The sequence below is a fragment of the Oryctolagus cuniculus genome, chromosome 5 (assembly GCF_051225735.1).
Source record: "Oryctolagus cuniculus isolate XC-2025 breed Fujian yellow rabbit chromosome 5, ASM5122573v1, whole genome shotgun sequence".
Classification (NCBI taxonomy): Eukaryota; Metazoa; Chordata; class Mammalia; order Lagomorpha; family Leporidae; genus Oryctolagus; species Oryctolagus cuniculus.
Window position 1 is genome coordinate 166,907,139 of NC_142871.1, and position 20,600 is coordinate 166,927,738.

Genomic DNA, 20,600 nt, shown 5'->3' on the forward strand with positions numbered 1-20,600 from the left:
AGGTTAACTCCCTGACCTGAAGCACTGGCATCCCATATGGGCGCCGGTTCAAGACCCAGCTGCTTCTCTTCTGATCCAGCTCTCTGCTGTGGTCTGGGAAAGCAGCAGAAGATGGCCCAAGTCCTTGGGCTCCTGCACCCGCGTGGGAGACCTGGAGGAAGCTCCCAGCTCCTGGCTTCAGATCGGTGCAGCTCCAGCTGTTGCAGCCATCTAGGGGGAGTGAGCCAGTTGGATGGAAGACTCTCTCTATCTCTACCTCTCTCTGAAACTCTGTCTTTCAAGTAAATAAAATAAATCTTTTTAAAAAAAGAATCCATGCACACATACTTCAAAAATTTGTGGCAAAATTAAAAGATAAATTTATTTTGTCACCAACAATTTTGAAATGTGTGCATAAGAAGGGATTTTTAAAAGGTTCATGTAAAATGTGTGGTATGAAAAATTATGCACGGGTTTCAGAACGCACCAAAATACACTCACCTTTTAATTCTACTCTTCATGAACCTTTTGAAATACATGTGTGCCCACACACTTATAATATACTTGAGGGATACAATGCTGCCTCCATCTAAAATAGTTTTATTTCCTTAAAAGAAAAGATTTATTTGTTTAAGATGCAGAATTACAGACAGAGCTTGGATACCTTGGTTCACTCCCCACATGGCCGCAGTGGCTGGAGCTGGGCCCATCTGAAGCCCAGAACCAGGAGCTTCTTCCAGGTCTCCCACGTGAATGGCAGGGGCCCAAGTACTTGGGCCATCCTCTGCTGCTTTCCCAGCCTCATTAGCAGGGAGCTAGATCGGAAGTGGAGCAGCCAGGACTTGAACTGGCGCCCCTACGAGATGCCAGCATTGCAGGCAGAGAAGCCCAGCCTACTACTCCACAGCACTGACCCCAAAGGGAGTGAAGCTACCACGTTGCACGCAGAGACTTCATTTCAGAGGAAGCCAGGGCTGTGGGAGTCCCTGCACGCCACAGGGGAGACTGCATTCAGTTCTAGCCACAGCAAAGCCACCTGGGAAAGGAGAGTGCAGAGGTGAATCTGAGAAAGCACGTAGTCTCCGGAGCTTAAATGCACTTGCAGTCATTACTTTACAGTTTATCTGCCAGTTAAGGAAACTTAAAAAAAAAAAAAAAAAAAAAACACTTTGGCCAAATCCCATTTGTCTAACAAGTTTCCTGGATTAGGGGAAAGATTAGCGCACATAGAAACAAAAATGGCAGGCCATGTTTCGATCGTAAAATTTGGATGAGCAGTTAAAAATGAGATCCAAATGTTCTCTCAGTCGGCGTCTTGGGATTCGCTGGTGGCGTGGACTTTTAGGGAGCCCTCTGGGAAGAGGCCACCCCGTTCTTGACTGCTGAGGGTGCAGATTGTGTGAGACACGGGGAACCCCTGGAGTCAATGTGGCTGCTTCAGGTATTCCTGCCTCCCGCTGGCCCCAGAGCAGCGAGCCCCCCACCACCACCACCATCTTTCCTCCGGCACTGCCAGCCCTGGGCCACGGTCTCCAAGCGGCCGTGTCACTTCCCTGCCCCCACGAAGCTGAGACTGTTTCTGGCTATTTTGAGGATCGCTACAGCCTTGGAGCTAGGCACTGTGCCGCTTGTGCACGTGTGTGTGTGTCCACACGTGTGCCGCACATATGTGTGTGTCCACGCATGTGTGCATGTGCGTACCTACACAAGTGAGTGCATCTGTGTACACGTGTGTGTCAGTATGTGTGCACATGTATGTCCGTGTGTGTGTGTGTGTCCACATGTACCCAAATGCATGTGGGTGTGCTTCGTGGAGATGATGGGCTGAGCTATAGACAGCCAGCACGTGGTAGATGCACATGGTAACAGGTGTGTAGTGCCGGCTGCTGGCCAAAGCCCATGTGGAGGGACAGAGTGAGGCCAGGGCGGGGGTGACCCATCATCCAGGGGTGGCCTTAGGAGCTCCAGCAGAGGCCACCACCAGCGCTAAGGAAGGCAGCCCGGGGCCGGAGAGGAGGTCAGCCTCGCCGGTCGTCAGGGCCGGCTGACGCATCCTGGCTCCTTTTGTTGGCGTTGGACCCCGCCCTGCAGCGGTGCCAGCCACCGTCAGCCCTGCCCCTCTCCCCTGCCTCCGCCCAGCCTCGGTGGCCGGCGGCTTTCTCACCTGGACTTCAATTCAACCAAGACCCTGAGGGCTCGTCTGTGAGGCAGTGGATGGACCGTGTGACCCCTGGGTTTCCAGGCCCCTTTGGCTGAGTCTCTGGTCCATGGCTTTGTCTGTGCTCATGGAAGCCACAGCGGGGTAAGGGAAGGGGCTCTGTGAGGTTGTGTGGGCTGGGCAATGCTGTAGTCCAGCCTGGCTGCTGTGAGGCCCCGTGGCCCTGCGTTCCTGTCCTCAGCTCCCAGGCGGGAAGTCAACGTGCCTCTGTCCCAGCCAAAGGCTGCAAGCCATGGCACACGACACCCAGGCGCTGGGGGGCACGTGTGTGGCTTGCAGGGTGGGCCGAGCAGTGCCAGGGTGTGCATGTGTGTGTGCCATGAGTGCACTTTGCAAGGATGCACACCGGGGCTCGCGCTGCAGGGGCCGGGGTCAGAGGTCAGGGGTGCTTTCTCCGATATCTAATGTAATTTTTGGGTGTGACAAAATGCATAGAGCATTTACCCGTTTCAAGTGCACGGCTCAGCAGCTGAGCCACCCTGGGGTGCAGGCGTCACGAGCAGCCAGCCCCAAGATCTCATCTTGCAAACACTGAGGCTCTGCGCTCTAAGTAGACATCCTCCCCCCACCGTCCCCCCGCCCTGCAGAACCCCAGGCTACTCCTGTGTGTCCCTGTGTGACTGGCCGCGCCGCACACCCTACAGAAGTGGAGCCAGCAGCGTCTGTCCCCCCATGACCGGCCCTTCTCCCTGAGCGGGACGTCCTCCAGGCTCTCCCAGGTGGCAGCCTGGCTTGGAGCGGACGGCCCTGAGAAATAGCCCGCCCATTGTGGGTGTCTCCCTCTCCTTGCTTATCCACCCACCAGGGACAGTCTGTAACCTTTAGCTCCGGAGTAGAGAATGGATTTATCTCTGATTTGCTTAATCAAGCATTAATGCCATAGCCAACCTCTTTGGTCCCGGCCTCTTCAGCTCTGACTCCCTGGTGATTCTCCCACCTGGGACGTGCTGGGACAGGAAGGGGAGGGGCGCCGTGCTCTGCAGGGGTGGGGGGCTCCATCTTCCTGGCCCCATGCTGTGGGTGCTCTGGTCCTGCTTGCCCGGGGGCTTACCTGAAATGCCGAATGGTGCCGAGCCCCCGCCAGGAGCTGCAGCCACCCTCAGCCATCAGACGCATGCGAGGAGTGATGGGTGGCAGCCAGGCCCCCTCACACACAGGTCAAGTTCTGCCTGCACTGGGCTCAGGCCAGTTCGAGTTTCATCTCGAGCTCAGTGAAAAGGTTCTGGATTCTGGGAGTGGTGAGGGGCTGTGGGGCTCCTAAATGTGCTTTTGAACGGGGCACAGGTGCAGCCACCGTTGGCCGTAGGGCCACAGGTCCCTTCTGTGTGTTACCATCAAGAGGAAAGAGCCCCCATCCCACCATCCTCCAGGGCGCTCTGATGGGTCAGAGGCCAGACCCAGAGCCCGCGGAGGGCAGCTGCCTGGGTGTGCCACTGAGAGTGTGGGTCATGTGCCCAATCTTGACTTGCTGATAAGCTGGCCAGTGCCACCGATGCTGGGCCCAGCACTTCTGCGTGCCACCTGCAGGGTGCGCTCACAGCACGCTAGCAGGTGTCTCAGTGACACCTGCCAACCAGCAAGCACCCCGCACAGACCCAAAGACCAGCCGTGCCCTCCCTGTACCCCACGCAGACCCAAAGACCAGCCGTGCCCTCCCTGTACCCCACGCAGACCCAAAGACCAGCCGTGCCCTCCCTGGCTGTATCAGCACCGGGCTGGACTCCAGGTCGCGCTGGCTGGGAAGCGGCTGTATGTGGTCAGTGGGGATCTGTCTTGGGTGCACACAGCACACTTCTGCCTCCTCCTGCCACGTGCTGGGTGCGTCCTGTCCTGAGCAGCACGGGCACAATGCCTTCCCCGCTCTGAGAGCCCTCCTTGCCGTTCCCTGCTTTCTGCACAGGGACTGCGACTTGTGCAGGAGGAACGGAGACCTTTGGCTTTGCCCCCATGCTCCCTGCAGAAGTCCTGTGGGAATCTGTGAGCACCCAGCTTGTCAGGTGGGAAAGTCAAGACCCAAGTCTTCCTCACCCGAAAATCTGTCGAGATGATGAGGATTCACATCCTGGGGCCACATACTTGAACTTCCTTCACCTCGCTTTTCCTATCTGTGAAATGGGGGTGTAATAGCACACCATGTAATGAAGGGGTTACCTGCCTCCATCTCACCCCATGAATAAAATTCCTCTTGCTTACCTGTGTGTGTGATAACAGCTACAAAGATGGGAAAAGCCAACCAAAAGCATCCTGGCCACAGCCCCATCCACCCAGAAAGCTGCTGTGGCTTTTACAGCCGGTCACTTCGGCGCTTGCAGAAGTCGTCCCCAAGGTCACCTCTCAGCCGTCACCTGCAAGGGTGCGTGGGGCGGAGGTCTCCAGCTGCCTCCTGGACCTTTTAATTTTCTGCGAAGGCAATCGATCTCTCAGCCTCCTCCCCGGTCCTGCGCCGCTGGCTGGCTCTTTAATTTGTGGGACATTATTGCATTATGTGCTTGCCCGGGGAGACTGCATTCAGTTCCGTCATGTGGCCGCACCGCACACTATCCAGACTCCAGCAGCCACTCCTGGGCTTTCTCCAGGGCCAGCACGCCAGCGAGCCTCTGTGACCCTGCAGTGAATTCAGATCCGTGCACCCTCTGGCCTCCCAGATGTCAGTCAGCAGAGTGATGTGAGATGGAGCTGTGCTGACGATGAGCAGACCCCCTGGAAAAAGCAGCTGGGCGGCCCAGTGGAAGGCGTGAGCTCCAACAGAGGCCCCCACTCACTTCCTAAAACCCGAGACCCCACCGGGCCTTGCTCCACCTTTTCCCTGCAATTCTGGAACATTCTCTAGAGAGGAGCTTGCTCGCAGTCTCTTTGGGGGATTTTATATCGCGGTTGTCAGTTATTAGTTATCCAAACTCTGGCGTCCTGAGCCCCAGTATAGGGGTGACAAAGACCAGCTGCAGAGTGGCTGCCTGGCCACTTGGGGGCGCCAGCCTATGGGGCTGCACGCCAGGCTCCACCTGCCGCCGGGTCTCTGCCTGTGGCTTTGAAACCTGGAAGAGGAGAACCTTGCAAAGGGCACTGAGGAGCGGTGGGCGCCTTCTGCCCTGGCCGGAGCCGACGCCCAGGCTGCTGGAATCCCAGCGGCAGAACCGTCTGCTTCGTGTGCTAAGCGCAGGGCTCTGGAAGACAGAACGATACGGCTCACACACCCCCCACCCAGCCGCGTTCCGTTTGGCCTGAGCTGCCGCTCATCGCCCACCCGCCAGGGCGCAATAGTGAGCGCGGTGGGCACACCCCGGGGAGCTGCCACCCTGCGGTCGGAGCTTGAGGACGCAGGACCTGAGGTGGCCGGGGCAGGGGACACGGGTGTCCTCGCTCGGCCCCTCCCCTGCTTCTGCCTCCTCCGCGCCTTGTTCCTCCCCTGCAAGGCACCACTCATTTATGATTTCCAGGGTTGAAATCCAGCCCCTGCTGGAGAGTTTGTTTACATACAAACCTGTAAAGGAGTTAGCATATATTCAACATAAGTAATTCTTAATTATTTCAGAAGGGCACGATCTTCATGTTATGTGTTATATTCTTTATTTTAAATTTTTTTTAATTTATTTATTTGAAAGTTACAGAGAGAGGTAGAGGCAGAGGGAGAGAGGTCTTCCATCTGCTGGTTCACTCCCCAGCTGGCTGCAACAGCTGCAGCTGCACTGATCCGAAGCCAGGAGCCAGGAGCTTCCTCCGGGTCTCCCATATGGGTTCAGGGGCCCAGGGACTTGCATCATCTTCCACTGCTTCCCCAGGCCATAGCAGAGAGCTGGATCAGAAGAGGAGCAGCCGGGACTAGAACTGGCGCCCCTTTGGGATGCTGGCATTTCAGGCCAGGGCTGTAACCTGCTGCGCCACAGTGCCAGCCCCATGTGTTATATTCTAATACAACAGAGACTGCTTGCAAAATACCTGCACTGTCAGATTAAAGCAGTGTTTGCACATGGTGTCTGTGCTGTCAGAACAAAACTCTGCTACATTTTGCTAATGGTAAGGAAGAATTCTAGCAGAAATCACAGAATATTTAGAGTCAAATCATAGATGTAGCTAACGACGCATAGCTGAAATGTTGAAGTCTTAAATACATATTCAGGAAAATTAATAAGTGACCTATAAGCGTCCATCCCAAGAAACCGTGAAAAGACACTAAGCCCAAATATGTCAGAAACACAGAATAATATGGACGAGGACTGGAAGTTCAAGCTGACTTGCCCCAAATGGTGGAGTTAGAAACATACCAGGGGATTCCAATTCAATCCCATCAAGGTGGCATGTACCAATGCCATCTCACTAGTCAAAGTGATCAATTTCAGTTCACAATTGATCATAATGAAAGGACTAAGAGTCAAAGGGAGCACATAAACAAGATTAGTGTCTGCTAATACTAACTGATAGAATTAAAAAGGAGAGAATGAGCCATCATGGGAAGCTGGATACACAGCAGACTCATAGAATGGCAGATGTCCCAAATAGCACTCTGGCCTTAGAATTAGCCCTTAAGGCATTCGGATCTGGCTGAAGAGCCCATGAGAGTATTTTGGGCAAGGAAAGCCAAGACTCTCTGGCAAAAAAAAAAAAAAAAAAAAGGAAGGAAGGAAAATAGAAAGATCTCTGCAACTGAGATCCCAGCATCCCAGTGGAAAGAATGGGTCATCAAAGAAGGAGGTACCTTTCTCTGAAGGGAGGAGAGAACTTCCACTTTGACTATGGCCTTGTCTAAATAAGATCGGAGTTTGTGAACTCAAGAGGCTTCCATAGCCTTGGCAGCTCATGACAAGAGCCTCGGGTGATTACTGACGCCATAAACAAGAGTGTCAGTTGTTAAATCAACAACAGGAGTCACTGTGCACCTACTCCCCATGCAGGATCTCTGTCCTTAATGTGTTGTACAATGTGAATTAATGCTATAACTAGTACTCAAACAGTACTTTATACTTTGTGTTTCTGTGTGGGTGTAAACTGTTGAAATCTTTACTTAATATATACTAAATTGATCTTCTATATATAAAGATAAATGAAAAAAAAGAAAAGTTAGAGGCCGGTAAAATAAGCATTAACTTTGATTATCAAAATATAGCAATACGTATACTATGCGTACCTGGGATAATGTGCATTGTTTCTGTATGGATAGAAACTTGGGCTTCCTCAGGGCTGCTGCCACGGCCGCCCTGCCTGTCCACATGGCTGCGCCACAGGGCAGCTTCAAGTCCTGCGGCAGCTCCCCAGGTCTCCCAGGGTGGGCCAAGCGTCCGGTCACACCGCCGAATGTGCCACCTCGTCCAGGGGACATGCCCAGCTCTTCCCGTAAAATACAGCCGCAGGAAACAGCAAGACGGCTTTTGTTCAGGTAGATGAGGGGGAGGCAGCCGTCCTAGGCTTCCTGAGGGATGTGATTTTGAAATAAAAGTTACCCTCTGTCTCAGCGTGTGTGGTGCTGTGAGGAGCCTGACCCTGGGTGCTTTACAAACAACAGAAATTCCTTGCTCCCGGTTCAGAGACGCCCCAGCAAGGCCCCAGCAGGTGCAGTGTCTGGGAGGCTTTGTTCCTATGAGATGGCTCTTTTGCTTAAAGCGTACATTTTCCATGAACATTTTGAAGCCCCCTGTGTGCATGCGTTTATTTATTTATTTTTTTGGCAGCAAAATCAGCGTACCTTCTAATTCAAATGTTCCCATGGACTTTCCCAAGTACCCTATTGTGTCCCCTCCCGTGGCAGAGTGGGGCAAGGCAGCCCCCTTCAACTTTCGCAGAGACACTAACCCCATTCGTGAGGGGGCGCCCTCGTGACAGCAACCTCCTACAGACCCCGCCTCTTCATACCATCCCACGTTCCAACGTGTGCCTGGCGGAAGGAGCGGTGGACGCCGTCATGCCGGCCCCAGCACCACAGATGCTGCCTGAGAGCTGCACGCTGCGTTTGAAGCATCCTTAGCCTTGGCAGTGTCAGGTGGCGACAGTGGCTTCCACCCAGTGTCAGGACTTCCTGGAGGTTGGGTAGTAAAGCCACACGGTGATAACTGGAACAGTTGTATTGGCACGTGGCCACGTCCACTCCCCTGTGTGTCCACTCCTGTGCGTGATGGGCTGCAAGGCGGAGGGGGGGAGCCACCACAGAGACCCCCATGACCACAAAGTCCAAAATACTACTAGGGCTTTTACAGGAAACCAAAAATGTAAACCCTTTCTCCAGATGCACCTCATTCTCTGACTTGGGAATGCCACCATCAGTGCACGACAGAACTGACTGACAGCAAAACACGGATGGAGGTTTTCTCTCCTCCTCGGACCCCTCGCATGAGTCCCGCTCACGGAAACAGCAGAGATTCTGTTGCTAAGGAAACCTGAAATCCACATGGCGGAGAGGTGGTGCTGGGGTGGGGGAGCCTTCGCCCTCCTGCCGAGAGGGTGGCCGCAAGGTTGCTCTTGATGAGAGGCAAGGTTAAAATTTAAAATATCCAATTAGTGTTTGCATCTTGTGATTAAAGACAGTACAGCACTTGAGGACTTCTTATTTAGACAAGCTTTAGAAACTCGTGGCTGTTTGAAAGGCAGTCGCTGGTTCCTGTCTGCCACTTTATTTTTAAGCCTTGAGTTTTACCCTTGAAAAAAAAAAAAAAAAGAATTGGAAGCGTCCCCAGGCCCTGAGTCTCCATCCCGCTGAGCCCTCCTGAGCCCCCCAGAGCCCATGGGTGCGGACGGGCACCACCTGCCCCGGAGCCCACAGAGGGGAGGCGCTCACAGTCCCTTTGTGTCTTGGCAGGATATTCCCCGAGTCTCTCCGGTGGCTGATGGCCACGCAGCAGTTTGAGGCTGCAAAGAAGCTGATCCTGCACTTCACCCAGAAGAACTGCATGAGCCCGGAGAGCGACATCAAGGGCGTGATGCCCGGTGAGTGCACTGGGGGCGGGGTGGTCCCTGGAGGCTGAGCCCCTCTCGCCGACCCAGAGGTGTCAGAGCGGGTGGTTTCCCTGTGAACTCTTGGTCTTTCTATGGGCAACAGTCACAGCTGAAGTCTAGGAGTCAGAATGAGTTGGCATTGTCTCCAGTTTCCAAGTGTTGGTTTGTTCAAGGTCAACACCTGTCCAAATCCAGGACAAGGCCTGAGTCTCACTGACACCTGCTCTCCACAGATGGGTTTGGCTGTGCACCTGCCTGGCCTGCCCACCTGCCAGGTTAAAGGCCTCCAGGTGTGAGCTGCAGGTGCAGGTGGCTGTCACCACCCGTGTGTTCCCGAGTGTGACCCACATCCCAGCCCTGTCTGCTTGTGGCCATGCCCTATTTGTAGAGCGATTGAAAACTGGAAAAATGAACTGTGTGGTGGTTCTGGCCCCCAGAATTCCTGATTCTCAGGTGCATTGCACAGTGAAGGCAGGGCTGTTGAGCTGGGGGTGCACAGGTCTCACCAGGAGTGGCTGGTGCCCAAGGGCTCCTCCCTAGACCAGAGGGTCTGAGATTTGGGATGAGCCCTGAGAACATGCATTTAAAAAAATGTATTTATTTGCAAGGCAAAATGAGAGAGAGAGGGAGACACAGAGATATCGTCCGTCCACTGATTCACTCCCCAAATGGCCACAAAGGCCAGGGCTGGGTGAGGCTGAAGCCTGGAGTGTGGAACTCCATTCTGCCTCCCACAAGGGTGCAGGGGCCCAAGGGCTTGGGCCATCTGCTGCTGCTCTCCCCGGCGCATTAGCAGGGAGCAGCCGGGACTCGAACTGGCACCCACAGGGCGTCAGCTGTTCCATATCGCCGGCCCCAGAACACGCATTTGTAGTAAGTTCAGAAGAGAGAGTGACACAGCAGCCGCTGGGCCACCCAAAGCCCTGACCCGCTACCCTCACCTGAAGACCTGGCAGAGACCATTGTTATACAGTTCACTGAGAAAGAGACCCGTGAGCCCTTGTCCCAGAGAGAGTGCCCGTCCCCCCCACCCCAGCCTTCTCCCACCCCCTCCCCCTCCGTGATGAGAAAGTCTTGCGATGAGGATCCATCCGTCCTTCACGCAGCGGATACTGACCAAACAGCAGAGAGGGCAGGCCTTGCTCTCGTGGTGCGAGCGGGGCACGGGGGGCGAGCGGCAAGCCGGGAACAGTTGGGTGTGCCCTGTGCCTGGAGCAGCGAGCTGGCCAGGCAGCGGTCGTGGGGTGCAGGCACCATCAGAATGGCTGGGGGAGCCTGATTTGAGGGGCAAGAGGGAGCTGGGACCTGGGCCTGGCCTGAGGACGTGCCCTGTGGGGGAAGCCGCGCCTGGAGCAGGGGGCCCACCTGCCTCTCTGACCCTGAGTGAGGTGACCTGGGCTGCCCCAGGTGCTGCAGCAGGGGAGCAGCCGTGCTGGCCTGGCACCACCTGCAGCCCAGGGTGGGCTCAGGGGAACCCCAACGCCCTCGCCTGCCTGGCGCAGACGAGGGCAGCAGCCAGGTCTCACCCAAAGGGCGTGGGGCGCTTGCAGATGGCGTGTGTGGTCCCTTCTTCTGCAAGGACAGGAAACAGGGCCCCACACGGTGCTCAGAGGTCAGTCGCCTTCCCAAGCGATGTGCACATCTGGTCCTAAGAGCTCTGATGGTGACCGTGTGTCTTCATGACAGTGCCGTGGGCCAGGGCCTTCGAGTGCTCACTGTGTGCAGAGGGCTGGGGGGGGGGGGGGGGGCGGGGGCGCTGACCTGAGACCTGAGACCTGGATGCACAAAGCCCTGCAGACATGAGAGAGGGAGGAGGCCCGGGGCCGGGATGCCGGGGAAGGGGTCACCGATTCAGCGGCCTCCTCGGGGCCACCTTTGCTCCTTGCGGGCATTCAGAGAGCTTGTCCAGCTCCCCAGGGCCCCTTCATTAACAGGTGAATCGCTGAAGTCTCAGGGCACCATTTGTTTCCGGCCTCTCCCTAATTAAATCATCACTCTGCTGCTTGCCGGTTAAAATAGTGTCTGGGAGAGAGAGAGAGAGAGAAAAGAGCTTGTTTTCTCAGTCCTCATTACACTGATTCATTGCCTTGCTATTTTTGGCAGTTGGTATTAAATCTTTTTTTTTTTTTTTTTTTGGCCCATGTCTTTGCACATGAGTTTTGCTGGTGTGTATTTCCGTCCCAGTGTCCCAGGCCTCAGGCCGGGCGAGAGGTGGCCGGGATGTGTGATTCAGCAAAGAGAGCAGGCGTTGGGCTGCTCCGCAGGGTGCTCACTGCACCTGTGCCTGTAACCCTCCCCCTGCCAGGTGCGTGAGTGACAGCTGGCAGCTGACGGAACCGCCTGGCGCTCCAGAGGCACCGCTCCCAGACTTGCCTTGAGCCTCAAGTTCTCTTCCAGGCCTCATCCAGAGCCCTGCTGGCACCAGTGTCTGTCTCTATTTAAAGACTTATTTTTTTTTAAGGCAGAGTTACAGGGAGACACAGAGACAGAGGGAGATCTTCCATCTGCTGGTTCGCTCCCCAGATGGCCACAAGGGCCAGGGCTGGGCCAGGTCGAAGTAAGGAGCCAGGGTGGGTGCAGGGGCCCAAGCACGTGGGCCGTCTTCCACTGCTTTCCCAGGCGCATTAGCAGGGAGCTGGATCGGAAGTGGAGCGGCCCATAGAGGATGCCGGCGCTGCAGGCAGTGTCTTAACTCCCTGTGCCGCAGCACCGCCCGCACTTGACCTTGTGCCCTGCCACTCCCTGACCCTCAGCTGTGCAGCTGCTCTGCCCCTCCCGCTGTGTCCCTTCTCCTCTGCAGCCAGACCAGACGGGCACTGATCGCATCAGAGCCACTGCGGACTCCCCAGGGGCCTCCCAGGGTCTCTAGAACAGGCCCCAGCCCCTCCACACTGCCTTGGAGACCCCGTCTGATCTCTGCCTTCCCTCCCCCACCCAGACACCCAGCCCTGCCGTGGTCTGCAGAACGCACAGTGCTCTACCTCAGGGCAGGGCCTTCCACATTCAAGGCCTGGCCTCTGCCCGCTTGGCCCGAGTCGGCCCTCCAGTTAGATGTGGTCCTGCCCACGTCCCAGCCTCCCAGCGGTAACCCAGGGCTGGGTGGCTCCCTGCTGGTGCCTGTCGCCCTGCAGGGCTGCAAGCTTGGCCGCCATATGTGTGGGGTGGAGGGGCCACGTGAGCCCCTGACATTGCCATCCTAACCCTGGATGTACCCGAGCAAAGCCCGGCTTTCCAAAACATTCCATCCCCCTTTCTCCCTGAGCACCGTCTTTGTTTTAATCTTTGGGCGTCTCTGTTCCCGTAGCGTGCACAGCTGACTTACTTTAGATGCTTGGATGTGTGCCCAAGTGTCATTCTCACAGCATCCGTCTGACAGCCTTACGGTCACGTGACGTGGCCAAGTACTGACAGCTCCCCTCCCGGGGTCACAGCTCGCACGCTTCTGCACATTGATAGCAGGAGTAGAAGCCCGGCTGGTCCCAGATGTGAACACATGGTTTGCAGCCCACTCCTATACCAAGAGAAGCTCACGTTAGAGAAGGACTCAGCCCCTAGCTTTTTTCTTTGAGAGCTAGAGAGAGAGAGGTGTGTGTGCTCCAGTCTACTAGTTTGCTCCCCAAATGCCCACAACAGCCAGGGAGAGGCCGAAGCTGGAGCCAGGAGCCAGGAGCCAGGAACACAGTCCGGGTCTGGACCCAATTATTTGAGCACCATCACCGCCTCCCAGGATCTGTATTAGCAGGAAACTGGAATTAGGAGCCGGAGGCAGGAATCAAACCAGGCACTCACGTGTGCAATGCAGGCGCCTTAGCCGCCAGGCTGAGCGCGCACTCCCAACCCCTAGTAACAGTACGGCTAGCAGAGAGCCCTGGGGGAGTGAGACATGTGGTGGGAGCAGATACCACATTCCATACACTTAATCCACATCAAAGTGTTGGGGAACAAAGTCCCCATTCCCAGGGCTCCCCCAGGGGAGCATCACGCTGTTAATGCAAAGACAGCCCCCAGGGAGAGAGGGCAAGGGGGCTGCCCTTCCTACCACGGAGAGGAAGCGTGTGCAGCAGGCAGGTGTCCTGGGTCCTCACCCTCCAGCTGTCCACTCACAGGCCCTGGGGGGGGGGGGGAGGTTCCCGACCTTAGCAGCCACCAAGCCAGGGTGTGCCCTCCGCTCCCTGTCTTGTTGGTCTGTCCAGAGCTGGAGGTAACAGCGACATCTGCGGATCAGGCACCCCCAGCCTTCCCAGCACTAGGTAACACACCAGGGAGAGAGCAGACTCGGCCCCAGCAGGCCAGCCTGGGTCCTGGCTCCTCACAGTCGCTGCTCCTCGTGTCCGTGGCATCCGCTGCGGGGAGCCACGTGCACTGTGCAGAGATGGCAGAGATCAGCCTGGCTGGGTGCTATCAAAATATGGCTGGAGGGGTGGGTGCACAGACGGCAGTCACAGCCCTGCACCCGTGTCGGAGAGCCTGGTTGCTGCCCCAGCAACTCCACGTCTGATCCAGCTTCCTATGGATAACGCACGCCCTGGAGGCAGTGGGTGGTGGCGCAGGTATCTGAGAACCTGCCCGTCCTGTGGGAGACCGGGATTGAATGCCTGTCTTGTCCTGGCTTGCATCTCACTAACGGGTGCTCTCCAACCGCCCACTCACACGTCAGCACTGTTGAGCCAGTCCATCCCCCCGCCCAAGCTGACTCGGACTCCCTGGGCCTCCAAGCCTGGGCACCTGCACTGCCTTCTCCCCTCGCTGTCCTCGGGAGCACGGTGTGCGCTCGCAGCTGACTCTCCAGGTGTGGAGAGGCCGTGCCCTGCCCCTGGGGTCTGCAAGGCCGCCCTTCCCTCCCGGGTTGGTGGCGAGGACAGAGGGACACGTGCTCGGTGTGGCAGGATGGCTGGTCACTGCAGCAGCACTCCGTCTCATGGACCGGAGTAGAAGCTGGGCTCCGGGCAAGGACGCCACGCCCCTTCCAGTGCGGGAGCCTTCCCAGGAGAGGCCTGGAACCGTGGGTGGTCCCAGACCCCTTACGTACTAGATTTTTTTCCCACACATCCATATTTATGATAAAGTTCATCAGTTAAGTACCATTAAGAGATTAGCTATAGTAACTAGGCATACAATACTTATCAGAGCAGCATATCATATTAGAAGTTATTTAAAATGTGATGTCACACACACGGACAAAATCTCCTGGCACCCAAGTCTTCACGACTGTGCTCAGCTTTTCAACCGTAACTCAGATCAGAGGGGAAATGAAGGCTAGGAGACCCAGGAGCTGAGAGGGTCTGCGGACGGACAGCTGCAGTGCCAGCCACGCTGCTGTGCCCAGGCCTCGAGCTGTGCACCTAAGGACAAGAGGGGAGAAAGCTCTGGAAGCCCAGTTGGCTCGGTGCCCACGCCTTCTCCTCCTCCCTTCTGTGCCTGGCGACAGGGAGTCTCCCAAATTTGTTTAAATAACAGATTCCTAAGCGCCGCCCCCACCCCCCCATGGTTAAACACAGTCTTTGTCCCTCAGGCTGCAATGAATAGGGTTTGTGAGGACGGAGGCAGAAGGGGAGAGCTGGACTTGGAGCATCCCGGGCCGGAGCAGCCCCGGGGGTGTGGGTGCCGGGGGACAGGTGGGGCCCTGCTGGGGCGATTAGAGTCGTTCCCGGGCGTCCGGCAGGTGCCCTCTGCATCTCTGAGACAGAACCACAGAGGCTCCAGGCCCTTCTGCCAGGTGGTGCTGTGTCCACAGAGCTGCTGGCGTCCACCCGTACGCTGGACACCTCTAGAGGCCTGGAAACACCCAGCACACTGGAAGTGCTGTATAAACGTCGTCACCCTGCACTCGGGGAAGAGTGACCGGGGAGGGAGGTCGCGACCTGTCCAGCACAGGTGCGAGCCTCTGTTTTGCCAGGCCCCTTCCGTCCCCAGTTGGTCGCTCGGTGGCTGTGGGACCTGTGGCTACGGGAGGGCCGCCTGGCTGCCTCTGGAGATGGGCAGAGACCTCCCCGCCCCTTTCTTTGTTCTAAGTAAACTGTTTATTTCGGGGGTATTTAAGTTTCTGTGGAAGCTGCTGAGACAGCACAGAACTCTTGCGTGCCTCCTCCCCTCCACTTTATTCCCCCCACTGCTGATGTCTGATTTGACCACCATACGCTCGTCAAACTGGCATGGGTCCCCTGCTCATCCATGCACTGTCTGTTTCTGGAATTTTCTGGAATTTTCTAGGTTTGAACTGTGTCTGACCCCGTCCCGGCTCGCACCAGGCAGGCAGCTCTCTGCGACCATTTGCGCTGGTGTCTCAGTCGTCCCTGCCGTCTGGGGCTGGGCGGTCTTGAGGAGCCCTGCCCCCAGCTGGGGTGTGCAGTCTCCGCTGGCTTTCCCGGTTCCCAAACAGACAGGCCCCCGGCTCCGGAGCAGGGAGGGGACCGGACGGCCGAGGGGGCCGCGCTGCCGCTCATGCTGCCGTGACGCACAGCTCCTAGGGGCGGAGGCGCCGTCTCGTCGGGTTGCCGCACCAGCACTGGGACGTCAGCCTGGTCAGCGAGACCCCACTGTTGAGAATGGGGTCACCGCTACCTGACCTCACGGGGCTCCCGGTCTCATAACTGCATCGCTGCTCACGTCCCTTTGAGCCAAAACCTGGTCCGTCTTGCTCAGCTCCCAAACACCTGTCTGTTAACTAAAGCACACATGTGGGGGGGCTTCATGGCGGGGGGGCATTGTGGTGCAGAGGGGTAAACCGCTGCCTGCTTCCCCCGTGAGCACCACGCGAGTCCTGGTTGTTCTGTTCCCTATCCCACTCCCTGTTAATGTGCCTGGAAAAGCAGCAGAAGATGGCCCAAGTCCTTGTGTCCTTGCCACCATGTCGGGGACCCAGGTGGAGTTCCTGGCTCCTGGTTTCAGCCTGGCCCAGCCCTGGCCATTGCAGCCATCTGGGGGGTGAACCAGCAGATGGAAAATCAATCTGTCTGTCTCTCTCTCTCTCTCTCTCTCTTGAGATATATATCGATATAGATATATCCATCTCTCTGTAACTCTGCTTTACAAAAAATAAATTATTTTAAAAAATAAAGTTCATAGAAAAAAGAAACAAGAGGTATGAGTTCATTTTGATGCAGAGATTTTTTTTCTGGAATCATGAGAAATGTGTATTATGAGAAAACTACACATTGATTTCCAAACACTGTGCATCACAGTAGACTCATGCCTTTAATTCCATTTTGCCTTAACTTGGCCAAGAGCCCTCACACATGCACACACACGCATGGTGCACACGTACATGCATTCCTATTCATTTGTTTGCCTTGCAAAGATTTGTGTGCCCGGAGCAGTGGCAGAGTTGCAGTCGCGGGAAGTCCTGCGCCACACGGTTAAGGGGACTGTGAGTGTCTGGCTCTCTGGGCGCAACTGCAGGTGCGCAGATGGTGCGGGCACTGTAAGGACAAGAACCGTTTGTTGTGATTGGCCCAGCATCTACTCAGTGCCCACATCTTTTGTGTATCCGTGTGACCCCTGCTGCTTCCCCAGAGTTGCCATGGAAACCTCCATGGTGTGTTCTCTGGCTCCGTGGGCTCCTGGGCAATTTGAACTGCCAAGTTGGAGCCTCGTGGGTGCATCTCATTCCCGAGGGCCTGGACCCCATCACCTGGCTTGAAGGGAATAAGACGACGCGCTCCCCTCGGCACATGCTGAACTGGGGCGCAGGGCGGTGCCTGCGGCCTCTCCCGGGTCCTCGCCAGTGCCCCGCCCAGGACTCACGAGGTTTTTCCCTCGCAGAGCTGGAGAAGGAGCTGTCCCGGCGGCCCAAGAAGGTGTGCATCGTGAAGGTGGTGGGGACCCGGAACCTGTGGAAGAACATCGTGGTCCTGTGTGTGAACTCGTGAGTCCCAGGAGCCAGGGGTGGGGCAGCGGGGGCCGCCTCTGCAGCCCGAGCCTGGCAGGGCCTCTCTCCTGCTCTCTGCTGGGGGGGCAGGGAGCGTGGGAGACAGGGCTAGAAGATGCTGCTCCAGCCGGGCCTCCTGGCCCTCTTGCACCCTGCACTGCCCAGCGCTCAGCCTCCCGGCGTGGCCGGCGGCTGGATCTCAGCCCTGCAGGTGTGCGTCCCTGGTGCAGCACCGCTTCCCGGCGGTCTCACTGGCCCGGTTGGCATGGAGCCTGTGACCGGAGCTTCCTCGGCATCTGCCTCTTAGGTAGCAGGGGACCAGGTGCTCTGTGCAGGATTCCCGAGCCGTCTCAGCAGATCTGAGACCAACGGGCTACCAGCAGCTGCACCCCCGGCCTGAAACCAGCCCCGCCCCTCCCCCACTGTAGCCAGAGGTCCTAACCCCCGGGCAGCTGTAAGGCCCAGATGCTCTCCGAGAGCCCCCTCCCATGCTGTGCCCGCAGCCTGCTGGGCCCTGTGGCTCCATTGCACCTGCACCTTTTTGTTCAGTGTACACCTGGAAGGTCACTCTTGTCCCCACTCACGGCTTGGTCGGCCTGCCCTTGCCCTAGTGCGCAGGGTCGGAGGGCACATGGGGGTTTCACACCTGCTCGTGGCAGGTGTCAGGGCTGCCCGCAGGGACAGTCAGGGCACCACGGCTTTGTCAGAGCAGCTCCTCTCGATCCGTTCTCTGTGCCAGGGCTGCAGCCTCAGCTTCCTCTGGGAGGCTGCAGGGGCTGAGTGCCAAAGCCGTAAGACAGCGGGCATCTGACGCGCACCCCACCCTGCAGGCGGGGGCACGAGGCCCGGGCCGGCGAGCGGCCAGGCCTACAGCCTCTGCCTCCGAGGTCCTGGGGGGCAGGGGTTTCTCAGAATGACCTGCTGTGGTCTTCCTACCTCGTCTGGGCCAGAGCAAAGCAGGGGAGATTGCCTTGAGCGGGAAGACCACCCGAGCCGAACCAACCGCTAGATCAGAAACGGCTGCACCTGCAGCCTCTGCAGGGGACCCCCCCACCACCACCACCCAGTGGAGCTGCAGCCAGGGGTGGCTTCCTCCTGCAGGGGGCGGGGTCTGTCCCACCTGACCTTGGGCGAAAAGCCCTTTGGTCTCTGTGAAGCAGGAGCCCGCAGCAGGGAGGTGGGAATTTTTAGCTCTGGGACGGACACCAGAGCTCACGTAAGGAACGGGCTCCGGCAGTGCTGTGGACATGCTGCCAGATGTGGGCGTCCTCAGCCGCCCAGGAGCGACACGCGCTCATTCCTGCTCTATGGGGTGGACACACACTTTCCCAGTGGGTGCACAGACACGGGAACGGGTTCAGAATTGAGACAAAGTCCCCTGCAGACCAGCTGTCCTTTGGCCCGGCTTCTCCAGGCCGCGCTGGGTGAACCACGGCAGTTCTCGGGATAAGTCCCCAAGTTCCCAGAACCCTAGTGCCCAAAGAAGAGGCAGACACCCAGCGGGCCCTGTGTCTCAGCCGTCGTGTCTGATCTGACCAGCTGAGAGCCCCACGCAAGCTGCCGCTCTGTCTGTTGGCCCATCTGTGAAATGGGCACGCCCGTAGCTTTGACCACGCAGTCCTGGGATCAAATGAGCTGTGTTTTATTCCGTCACGGGTTCACATACGGTGCCGGCATGCCTCCGTTCCCTGTGGAGTTAGCTCGCTCGCTCGCGCTCTCGCCTGGGCGCAGTGAGTCCCTGGGCAATGGCTCGCCGCCCACCGGCCTCTCGGTGCTGTGTTCCCACAGGCTCACGGGGTTCGGCATCCACCACTGCTTTGCCAGGAGCATGATGGGCCATGAGGTGAAGGTGCCACTGTTGGAGAACTTCTACGCCGACTACTACACCATGGCCAGCATCGCGCTGGCCTCCTGCCTGGCCATGTGTGTGGTGGTCAGGTTCCTGGGGCGCCGGGGAGGGCTGCTCCTCTTCATGATCCTCACGGCCCTGGCCTCGCTCCTGCAGCTCGGGCTCCTGAACCGTGAGTGTGCCGGGCAGGCGGGGCGGGCCCCCAGGGGGTGCTGCGCAGCAGTGGGTGGGCCAGATGTGTGTAGGGGCTGGGTGAGGCTTGGGGCGCGTCCGAGGCCCCAGGGGTCATTCCAAGAGCTACAGCTCTCTGCAGCTGCCCACCACCCTGAGACCCCAGCACGCCAGTCCACTGAGGGGCAGGCTGTGTCTGTGTGACTGCACAACAAAGAACAAAAGGCTGGTTTGTTCTCTGTGCGTGTGTGGCAGCCTGAAGGGCAGAATGAGTCCTGCCAAGTTCATCAGCTCCTCTTGGGACCCAGGACCTTCTTTACTGAGAAGGTCAAAACTCATTGGAGGCCAAGCCGGGAGTCTGCAGCCCCCTGTGCACGCTGCGAACAGCCTCGGCGGCACTGAGGGCGGGACCCCTGAGCCCCCCGCTCACGCCCGGGCACCGCTCCCCTGGGATAGGCTCAGGACACTGAGGGACCGAGCTGTGCAAACTGGACTTGGTGACTGCCCCACCCCCACAGCGCCGGGCAGCCTGGCGGTGCACACCAGCATGGGTTCAAACCCAGGAGCAGTTGGCCTACCTGTGGGCAGGTTCTCATGGACCTGTCCCCTGCCTGTGCCTGGCTCCCAGGATTGGCACAGATGTAGCAGGGGACATGGGCCCCCGGAGCATCACAGATGCCCTTCGTGGCCCAGACCGGGAAGCCACAGAACTCTGGGCAAGTTCAAAGCTGGGGGCAGGCAGTGTCTGGCCGGCCAGGACACACCCGCGGCGAGTGCACCAGGAAATTCACCCCCCGGGCCTGCAAGGTTCCTGTTCTCAAGGGTTCTGTCTCCTCCCCAAGCTCCGGGCCCAGCAAGGTTTTCAGCTCCTTCTTCCAGGCAAAACGATCTTTGCTTAGTCCACCGTGAGGTCCCGTGCCCTGGCGGCTGGCACCAACGCAGGCACTGGTGGGGCTTAGCTTGGAAAAACAGGTCTCAGGGGAACACGCCACAGGGGCTCCACACCTGACCTGCTTTCTCCCCATCTGCCTGCTTTCGTCATCCTGCTCCGCGTGCTGCCTCCCCGCCCGCCGGCCCAGTGATCGGAAAATACAGCCAGCACCCGGACTCAGGTGAGCCCCGACGCGCGTGCGCATGCGTGCGGTCTCGGCCCGGCGACGGACCTGTGGTCTCACTTCCTCTCTTTCTCCCCCTGTTGCCCTCCAAGAACTGCAGCTGAAGTTGGCCGTAGGTTGGACACTATACATTTGTATCCGCTGCCCCGCCTTGCTGCTGCTACAGAGTTTCACCCGCGCTTGCCTGTTTTCGTGTAGCTTCGGCTCGCATGCCTCCCCTCCCCACCCCCCAGGCGCCCCAAGTCAGCACGGACGTGGTTTGTCACATGAGCAGTGCCAGGGCGACAGCCTGCAGAGTCGGGCGCCTGGCTGGCTGTGCTGCCGGGGAAGCCACTGTGTCGCTCGCTCGCTGCTGACCACGGCGGACAGCAGCGCCTCTGCCCCGCACCTCGATGCTGTCTCACTGCACCTGCGTGGCCAGTGCCCCAGGGGAGCGTCCGCCCTCCTGTGCAGCCCTGGGTGGGGCTGGACTGGGCTGGA

General features: G+C 57.8%; 1 protein-coding gene and 1 long non-coding RNA gene across 10 annotated transcripts in view; one reads left to right on the forward strand and one right to left on the reverse strand.

Annotated features, from left to right (window-relative positions):
- The window catches only part of SLC22A23 (solute carrier family 22 member 23), a 173,445-nt gene that overhangs the window by 134,894 nt on the left and 17,951 nt on the right, over nucleotides 1-20,600 (forward strand). For 4 of the 8 annotated variants that reach the window (XM_002720952.6, XM_089333457.1, XM_070074476.2 and 1 more), the window contains exons 5-8: nucleotides 8,982-9,109; nucleotides 16,880-16,982; nucleotides 18,774-19,006; nucleotides 20,085-20,117. In XM_002720952.6, the coding sequence (XP_002720998.3) occupies nucleotides 8,982-9,109; nucleotides 16,880-16,982; nucleotides 18,774-19,006; nucleotides 20,085-20,117 (497 nt within the window). Of the gene's footprint in view, nucleotides 1-8,981; nucleotides 9,110-16,879; nucleotides 16,983-18,773; nucleotides 19,007-20,084; nucleotides 20,118-20,212; nucleotides 20,237-20,600 lie in introns of all 8 variants that reach the window. The other 4 variants (XM_089333455.1, XM_002720951.6, XM_008274277.5 and 1 more) reach the window with 2 other exon arrangements.
- LOC138849725 (uncharacterized) lies at nucleotides 5,742-16,950 on the reverse strand. 2 transcript variants are annotated; one of them, XR_016234362.1, is made up of 3 exons: nucleotides 16,862-16,949; nucleotides 12,441-12,629; nucleotides 5,742-8,820 (listed from the first exon to the last, which is right to left on the reverse strand). It is a non-coding gene; the product is annotated as an uncharacterized LOC138849725 (long non-coding RNA). The 2 variants fall into 2 exon arrangements; XR_011388850.2 differs by lacking the exons at nucleotides 5,742-8,820; nucleotides 12,441-12,629 and adding an exon at nucleotides 16,207-16,536 and having other exon boundaries at nucleotides 16,862-16,950.